This window comes from Gadus chalcogrammus, chromosome 9 (genome assembly GCF_026213295.1).
Source record: "Gadus chalcogrammus isolate NIFS_2021 chromosome 9, NIFS_Gcha_1.0, whole genome shotgun sequence".
Taxonomy (NCBI): domain Eukaryota; kingdom Metazoa; phylum Chordata; class Actinopteri; order Gadiformes; family Gadidae; genus Gadus; species Gadus chalcogrammus.
In genome coordinates, this window is record NC_079420.1 from 3,755,186 (window position 1) to 3,767,918 (window position 12,733).

Consider the following 12,733-nt stretch of genomic DNA (forward strand, 5'->3'; position numbering starts at 1 on the left):
GAACGGGACTCTTCATCATTCCACAGAACCCGGTGCTTCGCGGCTAAACTCTTCCTCTGGGAACTTTTACTCTGTCGTGTGAAGACATGTTTGAGATCCGCTCTCTGCAGCCTTGTTTTTTTGGGTAGTAAACCACATCTGATCAAATGATAAGGTCATCAAAAATGTTTTCGCTAAAGCAATATCTGTGGCCTGAGTCACTTAGACAGCTAAACATCAAAAAAGCTTTGAAGAACAGCTGCGCTGTGTGACTGGCTGCCATTTCATTTCATTTGAATCAAATTCACTTTTTTAAACGCTTTATTGATCCCAAAGGAAATTGAGGACTCCGCATTCACGCAGTGCAGCGCCCGGGAGCCAACTCCAGGGCTACTGCCTAGTGCCTAGCTCAAGGGCACAGGCAGGAGTATCAAAGGTCCCACGACATGCCACCAGGTGTGAGTGTGATTAGCCTCACAAGCCGTTTTGAAAACCGGCCTCTTATTATGACATTACGAGTGGGCATGTCCACCTAGAAAGTCCCCCCCTCCCGAGGTTTGAACCAAGGACCTCCTCCTGCCACCTCCCCCCCCCCCCCGTGCTCTGCCTCACGCCGAGCCACGTCAGCCGGCGTGCGGTTCCCTGCATTGGAATGAACCGCGGAGCGATGCTGCTGCACCCGGTCCCATGACCGCCGAGGCACCGGAGAGGGGCCTCAGGACTGCAGCGGAAATCCCAAGATGATAAATGAATCATCGGAGAACCTCCCGGCGGGAAGGCCGTCCCCAGGGGTTGCTCTAAAAGCTATGTGTTTATCGAGAGCACCACATAGTCACATGAATTGATGCATAATTAATTAAGCTAATTAATTCATTATAATCGGCGTAACTCGTCGCTGTGATGACCGCACAAAGCACAAACGCAAAGACAACGACTCAAACAACGTGCAAGCGACGTGGTGTCAGGCGTTGATAGCAAACACCATAGCAGCACTATGCCTCTTTCAGTTTAAGTCTGTTTAAGTAACACCCAAGAAATAAATGACATTCACTGAACGACGTCTATGAAAATGAAGTTCACATTCAAAGGCCAAAACGATTCCTAAAACGATTCCAGAATAAAATAGAATGAAATAAATATCAGCCGTTGTGGTTTTGCAGACGGTCACATGATGCACTGCTGGTTTCTTTGGCCAGCGGATGGGTGCGCTGCACCCGGGACAAAGCTCATATTGGTTACATAGACAGACAACTTGTTCTGTCGTTCAGGTTGGAGATCACGTTGATTCTACGGATATCCTGCCTCACGGTAAGGGGATTGGTTAGCCTGAAAGGCTGTTATGTCATTTGTTTTGAAACCACAAATAAGCCTTTTCATTTTGGATCTTAATTAATCTTGACAAATGCATTTAGAGATCAGACTTTGATTTAAACAGCTTAGGGTGATTCTTAAATCCATCCAGCATGAGACTCTGAACTAGTTCACTATTCCCAAACTGTAAACAACTCCATATTTGACATTGGTTCATCTGAACTCCATAAATTTTATGTTTGTATTTGATTTTTTCCTAAATTCATTATTTATGACATTTTTTATCACTGCCAGCTTACCTATTTGAAACCTCATGCGCTGTTTTATATTCTTCTCATGCGATGACCCAATTCCATGCGATTCTGACCACATAACCCCATTTCAGATTTTCTGACACAAGACACAAATTCGCTAACCTAATTTTACCGAACATTGGACTACCGCACGACCCGTGAAGTAATGAAGTAATTTAAATGCCACTTTTTATTTTTGTCCATCTGCATCAATAACTTGTTTTTCCAATTTTCTTTTCCTAAACAAAATGTTTATTTTCCCAGCTCTTGGCGACATGTGCACGCACACACACACAAACTCAAACACACACACACACACACACACACACACACACACACACACACACACACACACACACACACACACACACACACACACACACACACACACACATAAATACAGTTCCTACATGAGAAAGTAAAACATGAATGTTGTTAAAAAGTATTAGGACCTTTACATTTCTCACATGCAGGGGGGGGGGGGGGTTCAAGGAGCCGCATGGTGATGTGAGTTCTCCCCTGGAAGGGCCAAGGGAGCACCATCGACACAGTGGCAGCTTTACAGAGGAGGAGGTGAGGAGGAGTTAAAGGGTCATGTTTGTTGAAACCCGTGAAAGGGTGTTTTTCAGCTTCAGTTTCCAACACACCCAGTGTAGCACCGCCAGAATATTCCTGTCTGTTTTGTTTGGGTCGCCCAACCCCAGCCGGGTCATGAGATCTACAAAATCCAATGAAATAAAATGGATCTGATGGGCTTTGAGGCTTAAATACTGAGGTTTCCTGACCTGGACTCACCTAGAAGCAGCCTTTTCTTCTTAGATAGAACCAGAACATGAAGGGAGGGGATGTGTGCTATCTGTATTTTATTCCTTCAACATGAAGTTATTGCCATGGGTAGACCAAATCTGAAAACACTGAATGGACTGAGTGAAACGTGCTCTTGTCTTCAGTGTCGTTTGAAATCTCCCAAGGAACGGCAACCAGGCACGGGTTAAGTAGCAGGTCCGGGCCACATTTGAAGTGATCAATGATCCTTTTCTTTCTTACTTTTCTCTCTCTCTTCAAGAGAGAGAGAGAGAGAGAGAGAGAGAGAGAGAGAGAGAGAGAGAGAGAGAGAGAGAGAGAGAGAGAGAGAGAAACTTTGGCATTGCAAGAGGTTCGCACCGAGCTGCTAAAAGGCAATCCCCAGTCCTGTTGAAAAGTTATATTATTTGGGGGAGGGGGTTTACTGGCAGCTAAAATAATGGGTCAAGTGGGAGCAATAGGGACTAAGAGATGTGATTCAAGTGGGAAGTGAGATCTGTCAATTCCCGTAATAAAAACACGTCTTGGATAACAGAGTTGTCAAACCATTCAGTATGAGAAACAATAACAGTGAGCTAAACTTAAAATGCCTTCCAGGCTGCGTTCTTTGGATCACAACGCCTCACACAAACCACAGTCCTTCTTCATTTTGCGTGGGGAATTACATTTAGATAATAAGATAATAAACCGACAGACGTGCAGACGGACAGGCAGGCAGACATACGGGCAGACATCCTATCAGTAACCAGATAAAGGAATCCGATACACTATCACTGTATATTGTGTTGCTATGTGCCCTTTTTCCTTTCATACTGGCAAGGGCCTGTGGAGTCACAAGTTTTATTCGGGGTCATCTGACGAACTCGGTCGATATCTAGGATCATTTTATTACCAACGAACTGTATGGCCTTGCCGCATTTTCCTCACAGCGTTTCTATCAAAGCGTCAATAGCAAGCTATTATGCCTGGCTCTAAGCATGCAGGGAGGGGATTCCCAGGCCATGGCCGACTGGCCATTTGCACAGACTGCAAGGGTCTCCATGGTTCCCAAGTCACCGCAGGAAGACAGAGACACTTCCAGAGGGGCCCCTGGTGGCGCCACAGCCAAGGACAACAAACAGGGGACACATTCCTGCCATGCAATCTCAGATCTGGACACGGTTAGGGAAATGCCTCACCTCACGATAAATACCGTTGGAGCAATTCCCAAGAACACAGTATTGTGTTGAAATTGTGACAGAGGAGACATGGTAAAAAAAATAAAATAAACCAAATCCAACCAGATTCAAGATAACAAGACGGCCGTTGGCAAAATACAAAGGGACCTCACCGATTAAAGGGGACGGAATTTAGCCGGAGTTAGAATCCCTCTTTAGGTAAAAGCTCCTGGAGCTGTCCCTTTAAGCATCTGCTTCCAGTGGTTTTTGATCTCCCACCGCCCCACTCTGCTCTTGTATTTGTCTTGAGGGATCAGCCGGAGCGAGTGTGTCAGGCCCTGTTGTGGGTCCTCATGGCTCCAGACACTACCACCGGGCAGCAGCCGGGAAGAAACCTTAGGTCAGTGGAGCCGAGATGCACAAGACGAGCGTTTTCCATACGGCTAGACGGATGGATGACTTGGTAGATACTTATTGGACGTCTTTACTAGTGGCACACCTATTAACATAACAGAGGAGAAATAGGAAACATTATAAAAAGACAAATGGTGATCAGTCTGGTAGGAAGAGGTAAAAGTAGTAGAAAATATAAATAAGAAATGTGGCACTGTGCAAATTGTCGCTATGTATGGGCCAACTCCTATTGGCTACTTTGAGGACCTGGGGACATGTCAGCGTGAATGACACATATATGCTTCAGATATGTACTTTCAACATTTTATATAAGAGTTTTTCAGCCTGCATCCTTTAAAATGTGGTTCATAAAAAGTTAATGAAAAACATAACAAAAAAACAAACATGTCATCCTTCGTGGTGGTATTCCCTTAGCGGAGGTGATTAAAGCCCCTTTACTCCATGGAGTAGCTCTTTGAGTTGACCATGCATACATCCTAAAGGCCTTGGCTAAACTCTCCCCTCGTGACAGCAACATCCTCCAAGTCATACAGACAGGATATCGGGATACTAAAAAAGGATCGAATGTTTGTTTATTTCCTGGATTAGGAAAGACAAAAGGCAAATATTTTAGCAGTGGCTTCAAACGAATTTCCAGGGTACTGCAAAACAGGTTATTTGAAATTGAAGCCTAACCATGCTGTTAAAGGCCAAGCGTGTGTAACTTAAGCCCAAACCAGCGTGCCAATCCGTTAAAGGAAAGATTGGAAAAGCTTCATAACATCCTTCTCTTATCGCAGCACATTCCGGAGAGCGTTCCTACCAGGCTTATTACATTTACATTTAGGGCATTTAGCAGACGCTTTTATCCATAGCGACTTACAATAAGTACATTTGTCATAAGAAGTGCAACAATATATCGCTGTCGGTAAGGTACAGTAAGGATGTTCATAGAACCAAGTGCAAGTACAACAATCGCTAGGCTAACCAATTCCCTGTGTTACAGCAATGATAGCAGCTACTGCCGTTGCTACACAGTTAAGTACTATAATACAATGCAACACAATACAATACAATGTACAATGGTGGCCCTTCTATGCAGAGTTCAGGTGGACTCTGAACAGGTGAGTCTTGAGTCTTTTTCCGAAGATAGTGAGCGACTCTGCGGTCCTGAGAGCGGCAGGGAGCTCGTTCCACCACTGAGGTTCCAAAAGCGAGAAAAGTTGTGACTTTGCTGATCGACCTTTGCTAGCTCTTAGCGATGGCGGTACCAGACGTCCAGCTGAGGTATTTGAGCGGAGGGATCGAGCTGGGGTGTGTGGCTTTACCAATGCTTGGAGGTAGGCAGGGGCAGTTCCATCGACTGCCTTGTATGCCAGTACCATCGTCTTAAATTTGATGCGAGCTACTACAGGGAGCCAGTGGAGGTCCCGGAAGAGGGGGGTCACATGGGAGAACTTCGGTAGGTTGAACACGAGGCGCGCTGCCGCATTCTGGATGCGCTGCAAAGGTTTAATCGCAAAGGCAGGAAGTCCAGCCAGGAGTGAGTTGCAGTAGTCGAGGCGGGAGATGACCAGTGATTGGACTATAAGCTGAGCTGCTTCCCTTGTGAGGAAGGGCCGGATTCTGCGGATGTTGTAAAGCGCAAATCTGCAGGATCGGGTCACCGCAGTCATGTTTGCGGTGCAGCTTTACTGATTGTCCAATACCACCCCGAGGTTTCTGGCAGTTGGAGAAGAAGATACAGTGATGTTCTCAACGGTCTCCAAAATGTGACATAGCCAAGTTAGGTTTAAACTTAATAGTCTGAAGAATGGAGGAGAGACGCAAGGTTCATTTGACACAAAAGATAATTTATTTATTTTCCTTCAATATAAAATACACAGTATAGCAATTCATGGATCCACAGGTATGCAAGTTGACTTCCTAATCTTATTTTATACCATCACAGGCTTCACAGGAATATTCCATATCTTTGCATTCTGGGTATTGCTGTTCTATATCTTTTCACTCTGGGTATTGCTTTTCTATATCTTTACACTCTGTATGGCTGTTCTATATCTTTGCTAGGTATTTATGTTCTATCTTTGCAAAAATCTGCTGAACAAAAATCGTTGTATGGTTGTCCCATAACTTTATGCCTTTCATTTTGGGATATGATATAATCATGTTTAATAGTGTCATTACTACTTCTAGCTAGTGGACCCTGCATGTATGCACCCTAACTTGTAGGGACTGAGATGGGCCTACTTGTCACGGGTCAAAGGTCAGCTGTAGGGTGACCTTTGGGTACCAAAGGTCTTTGTAGGGTACCAAAGACATAGGTCTACTCATTAGGGCTCTAAGGCCTACCATCTAGGTACCTTTGCCTGTAGGTTAGGGTACACAAGCAGCAGATTCACTGTTCACAAGCACATCATGTTTGGTTAGAAAAAGAAATGATGCAGATTGACACACAGCAATTTTCCATTTCTTTATTTTAAAGTTTGAAATTCCCACAACCCACCCGGGTATTGCATTAAAAAAGATTTGTGAAATTGTAAAAAAAGAAACAAAATTAAAACAATCATTAAACATTTTTTAGTTAGACACGGGTTAATACAAGAACGCGTTTTGCACCCATTGTCGTTTCTGGCGAGTCGTACTAAATGTGGCAAACTGTAGTCAGTCAACTTTCCCAAATAAGGTACCTTGGCTTCAAACGATACTGTCAGTGGTTATATATATACTTTTTTTTTTTTTTTAAACAGTTTTTCTTGTACAGTGCATAATAACGAGATCAAACCTAAAATAAATAACATTGAATACATAGAAGCCGTGGTATATTTCACCCGACCTCTGTACCTACCTCAAAGTACATCACCTCCTCATTTCGTCCCAAAGGGGTTTTTGTCTTAAAAGCACAATTGTAAGCCCATCAGTCAAACTAACAACCCAAGGGAAAAACAAAAAATGTGCACATTTTTCAGCCAGCGCTTTACAGTGACACCCAAGAAAACAATCCTTCCCTTTTTAAGTCGGCCGTGAGAACCCCCAGAAGGCCAGATGAATCACAGGAGTGTAAACCCATCCCTTCTGTGATTCATCTGGTAGGGGCCCTTACCCGACATGGCCTGCACCAGAAGAACTGAAAAAAATAAAGACACCTATTCCTAAATCAACATCCTGGCGACTTTAATATACACTGCGTAACACGGTGATGGAGTCCATCATCTAAAAAATTTTTATTGAGATAATACGTGGTCACAGCATCGACGGGCGTTGTTCCAGCCGCTGCTCGCACCGGCCAGACTGACCGTGAAAGTAGCGCCGCTGCCGCTCACCGCCAAGTGCTTCCCGCGACAGGAAAAGGCCCGCGGAGGCCCCAAACCATAACTCATCACAAAGTTTACAGAATGCGACAAGTGGTTGCCTGTCTGTCGATGCCCGCAGTGCAAAAAGATGATTATATTAATAACACTGCGCATACCCCCCAACACACATGACCAAATCAATTTACAATAAGAAAATAATAACCTAGAGGGTTGAACTAGTGTCAGCGCATAGAAAGGACAGGATCTACTTTGTGCAAGTATGCTGAGAAATCACAGCTCGGGTGGTGATGGTGGTGGTGGTGGTGGTGGTGGTGGTTCCGAGGGTGGGCGGGGGGGGGGGAACCGAAAGAGCACATGACGACGCCTGAAGCCGGCCGTGGCAGAACGCGGGGCCCGTAGAACGGCACTCAAAAGCAACACTGCAACCGAAGCTCAATGTGGGCTGTGGGTGGGCCGGGCTGTGAATGCGGGATGGCAGGTGTTTGACACGAGACATAAACGTCAAACTGTGGGGGCTGGAACGTGGAGACAACGGGGCGGGGCGGGGGGGGGGGAAGTGGAGGCCCGGCAGCGGTCCAGATGCCAGCCGCTAGGACGGGAGCCAGCAGGGGGTGAGGGCCCCACAGAGCATGCGTTGTTGATCTCTCGCCCGTGTGAGTGTCAGGGTGTATTTCCAGAGGCGTTACACACCAGCATCTCGCCCGGCGCGTGGGAAGAGGGGAAGCGCGTCACTTCCTGTCATTGTCAACGATACAATCATTCCAGTTTTGTTTGGGAGGTTGAGGTGGGGGGGAGGGGGGGGGGTGAGTCATGCTTTCGAAAAAAAAATTAAAATATCCAGTGACACAGTGTCCTGGCTAAATCAATAACCCAGGAGAGGTGAAACTGCCGTTTGAACGAATGCCAACACACACACACACAGGCATAATTTAAAGGATTAAAAGTGACAGATGTCAAAGGGCCTCTGTGCCGTGCTCCCGCACCGTGACTCATGTTGCCTTGTGCCCGTTTGTGCGACGTGGCCGCCTCGACGAGCCGTGCCGTGCAGAGCCGACAAAAACAACAAGAAGGTGACTAAGAACAACTAAAGCATAGAGCAACAAGTGTCGCCGTTATTGAACCCAGGGAACCTGGCAGCCTGAACCTGGTCGAGGGAGAGACGTCTGCCGACGCAGTCCTGGGAGTCACCTGGGCGCCCCCCCCCCCCCCCCCCCCACTAAATCAGTCCCCGCTCAGTATGCGCTCTATCTCCTCCAGCCTCTGGAGGGCGGCTGCCCTCTTGGTCTCTATGTCTTTTATCTCCTCGGCGGACTTCCCTTCAGTCCGCTGTTCCGATTGGCCCACGCCCTTGAGCCGGGGCGCGGGGGATTTCCGCGCATTCTTCTCCCCGGCCGCCGCCGTTCCCAGGGCGGCGGCCGGGCGCTTCGCTTCCTCCCTTCCTTCGGCCTCCCCCGCCCCCACCCCCACCCCCGCCCCCGCCGCCGTCGGCCCCCCACCCCCACCCCCGTCCCCCTTCTCCTCCTGGAACGGCGCGGCGGCTCCCTCTGCCGCGCTCAGCGGCTGGCCCGCCGCGCTCATGGCCGCCATCTTGCCGCGCACGATGCTCAGGTGGCGGCGCACGTACTCCTCGTGCGGCGCCATGGCCAGCGTCTCCTCCAGGCAGCGCTCGGCGCGCGGCAGGTCGCGCTCCTCGAAGTACACCACGCACAGGTTGTGCTTGCCCTGCACGTTGCCCGGGTCCATGGCCAGGATGCGCTGGAAGCAGGCCTTGGCGCCCTGTGTGTCCTTCCTGTGGTTCATCAGGATGTCCCCCTTGAGGATCAACCCTTTGACGTGCTCGGGGTGGTAGCGGAGCAGCTCGTCCAGCACGGGCAGGGCGTCCAGCTCGCGGGCCGACTGCGAGTAGAGCAGCGCCAGGTTGAACAGGGCGCTGCGGAAGCCCGTCTGCAGGGAGATGGCGCGGCGCATCCAGCGTTCGGCCGCGGCGTTCTCGCTGGCGTCCATGGCCAGCATGCCCAGGTTGAAGTAGCCGTTGGCGTCCTCGGGCTCCTCCTCCACATACACCAGGAAGCGCCGGTTGGCCTCCGGGCGGAGCTTGGGCTCCCCTGCCGCGCGGGGGAAAACACGGGGGTTTGGTTAGCGTGGAGCCCGGTCGTTGCACCGGAGGCGTCAGTGTGGGTCAAGGCAGGGCGGTGCGATTAATCGAGTTTTGATCGCGATTTTTGCGTCAAACAATCAAAATACGTATATATTAGAGTTGAAGGGTTATTTTTTTTTATATATTTATTTTGTTTATTAAATGTCAGCTGGAACAGAACAGCTGGATACATATACAACCTTTTCGATTTTAACATGTTGTAATTTAACATTTTGTGTGTGTTTTTTTTAAGGGGACATTTCGAAGTTCTCAGTTACAAAGAGTTTCTTTGGGGAGCAAATGCTGAAAAAAATGCATCATGTTTTCCAAATCTAAAATAATTGTCTGATTGCCCAAAAAATAATTAGTGATTATGATTTTTTTTCCCCATAATCGAGCAGCCCTACGTCACAGTCGGGACCGGTTACCACGGCGCACGAGAGCGAGAGCTCTAGGGTGTCTGAAGGGTGGAGAGCCTGACTGGAGCCAGAGCGTGTCGCTTTGCATTCCGCTCGAGCAGGCGTTATATTTTATAATGTCAGGAAGCAACGTCTGCAGGGGATTTGGGAGCGTTATGTCTTTAAATGCGTGAAGCTATGACTACTAAAACAATGCATGTCTTTGTGTTTTGTATCCATTTTGGAACTGGGTGTCTCCCAACTATTCTGTCCTTGTAAATTGCAAGATGTCAAAGCCAATCAAAAACACATAAAAACGAAAAACTATTAAAAAAAACCACATATATATATATGTGAACTATAAAAAACACAGTCCAATAGGTTTGCCGTGACGTCACGTTTAATTCCATTATTTAATGGTCAAAATCAAAATGAGGGTGTGTAAGGCTTTGATAAATCCCCAACCGGACGAAACCATTGCATAAAAAAGACTAATCTGGAGTAATTGGCTTCCCATGAGCTATGGAGAATAGGGCACCAACAAAGGGGGAATATCGATCATCAAACTGAATGCCTCATTGCAGATATCATCGTGTGCTTGCGTGCGGGACAACATCCCCACACACGCAGAGTAGATCCCTCACCTGCGTGATTCGGAATCGTTCGTTCTTCGATGTGACGACAAAATTAAAAAGGTTAACGTAGTGTTAACTTGACATCATTACTAAATCCTACCATCTCTCCTACTGAACCCTGGTGGCTTTTCCTTGCGTAACCCCTGACGCGTTATAATCAGGCCTTCTGCCTGGAGCCTAACATCCACCCAACACGATGGGGCCCCGAGTGCGTGCCTTACAGGCCTGATCGTAACTTATGGTCCGCTCCACACAGAGATCCTGTGTATCATCTCCCGGACTGATGTGCCGCGGCGCCATGTGTTTCCCCTTACGGTGAGTTCTGCTGGACGGACGGGCAGTGAGCATAGTTTGCAGGTCAGCGGCGGCGCGAGATCCTCGCTGCTTCTGCTACGCACCACATTCCAAAAAGGGAGAGGGTTGAAGTGCTGGGAAACGACGGCGCGGGACAACTCTCTGACAGGGTTGTTAAGAGCGGCATTCCTACCTAACGAGGGGCGAGTTCAACAACATTCGGGGAAAGTTAATGATCACAGAACGCTCCGTCTGGGAGGCTTGGATAGGCCGACCAGGTGTGGGCATTCCTCCAAAAAAAAATTGGTTGGTTGAGAACCCGGGAACCTCGGGCGGAGCCGGTACGGGCCATTTACAGGTGGTAGTCATTTTGCTTTCCACTCAAACTAAAAGCCCATTATATTTCTGTCAGGAGCCAATGCCTGCTGGGGATTTGTGAGCTATGTGTACAATAGTGAGTAAAGCAATGACGGACTACTAAATCAATGAATCTCTTTGTGTTTGGTTCAATGGTAACACCTTCCCTTTTCCATTCCAGAACTCAAGTAGGATTTGATTTTGTTATTTGATTTCATGACAACGTTTCTATGTGAAGCACTTTGAGTCTGCCTCGTGTATGAAAAGTGCGATGAAGTGTGATAAATAAAGTTGACCTTGCTAGAACAACAATCAATACCTGGGTGTCTCCCAACTACGGTGTCCAAGGAAATTGTTCCGGCATTACTTCTAGGTAGCGGGATATTGTTGGAGTGAGAGAGAGATGCTCGTTTCCCCTTTTCTCTGTAGCGGAGTCAATCAAAGGTGAGGGCATGAAAGAAAAACACCATGACGTGTTGAACCAAGGTTAAACCCCTCTAAGTGAATGACTAACCTTCCCTTTCTCCAACATGTTTACAGGAGCCGACGTTATGGATGGACGTGTGACAATGTTCTGTTGACATTCGACTGCTAAACGAATGCCTCTGTGTTCACCCAGGTGCACCCGGACTAACCTTCATCAGGAATGTGTGTCGCACACTAACGAGAAAGTGGTGTAGCGCGAAGGATTTAACTTAACAACTGATCAACGGGGTTTCGAGGAACTAGTGAAACGCCGTGGACGTGAGTGAAGCCTTTCATTGTGTCGTTAAGGCGCGGATCGAGGGTGATGAGTGACGGACGTTGACGTTTGAGGCCGGGGCCACGAGGGAAAGTTATGCCATGTCAGAACCCTGTCCAACCCTAGGGGGGAGTAATGAGGGCCGTCTTTGTCCCCCCCCATCCGTTGCTCTCGGGATCGCAGGTCACGGCACGACGGGCTCGCACAGAAGAAAAAAAAAAAAATAACAAGCTTCTATATTATTACACGGCGGCAAAAAGACGGATGGCTTTCGCTTCGTATTACCAACGAGTCGTTCAGTCATATGACCGGCGCTTTCATCCAAAGGGCCTCGTGGATCATGTGGCAAACGAGCAGGTTTGGGGAAAGGCGTCTTGCGCAAGGATCCTAATAACAGACTGCAGACTCTAGGGTCCATACCCAGGGTCGTTCAGCTGTGAGTCAGATCCCCCAAGGGCCTAGAACCATTCGACTACCTACCTCGACCGACCCCTTATCTCTACAGCAGGGGTCTCAAACTCGCGGCCCGGGGGCCAATTGAGGCCCGCGGGAGGATATTTTGTGGCCCCCTACTTGACATCATAGTCATGGTTAGTGCGGCCCGCGCGTTGTTGTCATACACACATTTTTACTGAGTGGCTTGCCACGCTATTTTATCACTTGTGATAGGGTGACCAGATGTCCCGGTTTTGCCGGGACACTCCCAATTCGTGTCCCGAGTCCCGACAAAAGCCAAAGGACGCTAAAATGAAACAAAGCGCTTTACAATATTGCCTCACATTCACCATTCACACACACATTCACACACCGACGGCGGAGTCAGCCATGCCAGGCGACAGTCAGCTCGCTGGAGCGCAGTTAGGGTTAGGTGGCTTGCTCAAGGACATCTCGACACTCCGGAGCCGGGGAATCGAACCAG

General features: G+C 48.1%; 1 protein-coding gene across 1 annotated transcript in view; it reads right to left on the bottom strand.

Annotated features, from left to right (window-relative positions):
* Nucleotides 1-8,455: 8,455 nt before the first annotated feature.
* The window catches only part of tmtc3 (transmembrane O-mannosyltransferase targeting cadherins 3), a 29,552-nt gene continuing 25,274 nt past the window's right edge, over nt 8,456-12,733 (bottom strand). Inside the window, exon 14 of the mRNA XM_056599774.1 lies at nt 8,456-9,356. Coding sequence (XP_056455749.1) covers nt 8,473-9,356 — 884 coding nt within the window. The 3' untranslated portion in view covers nt 8,456-8,472. The remainder of the gene's footprint in view (nt 9,357-12,733) is intronic.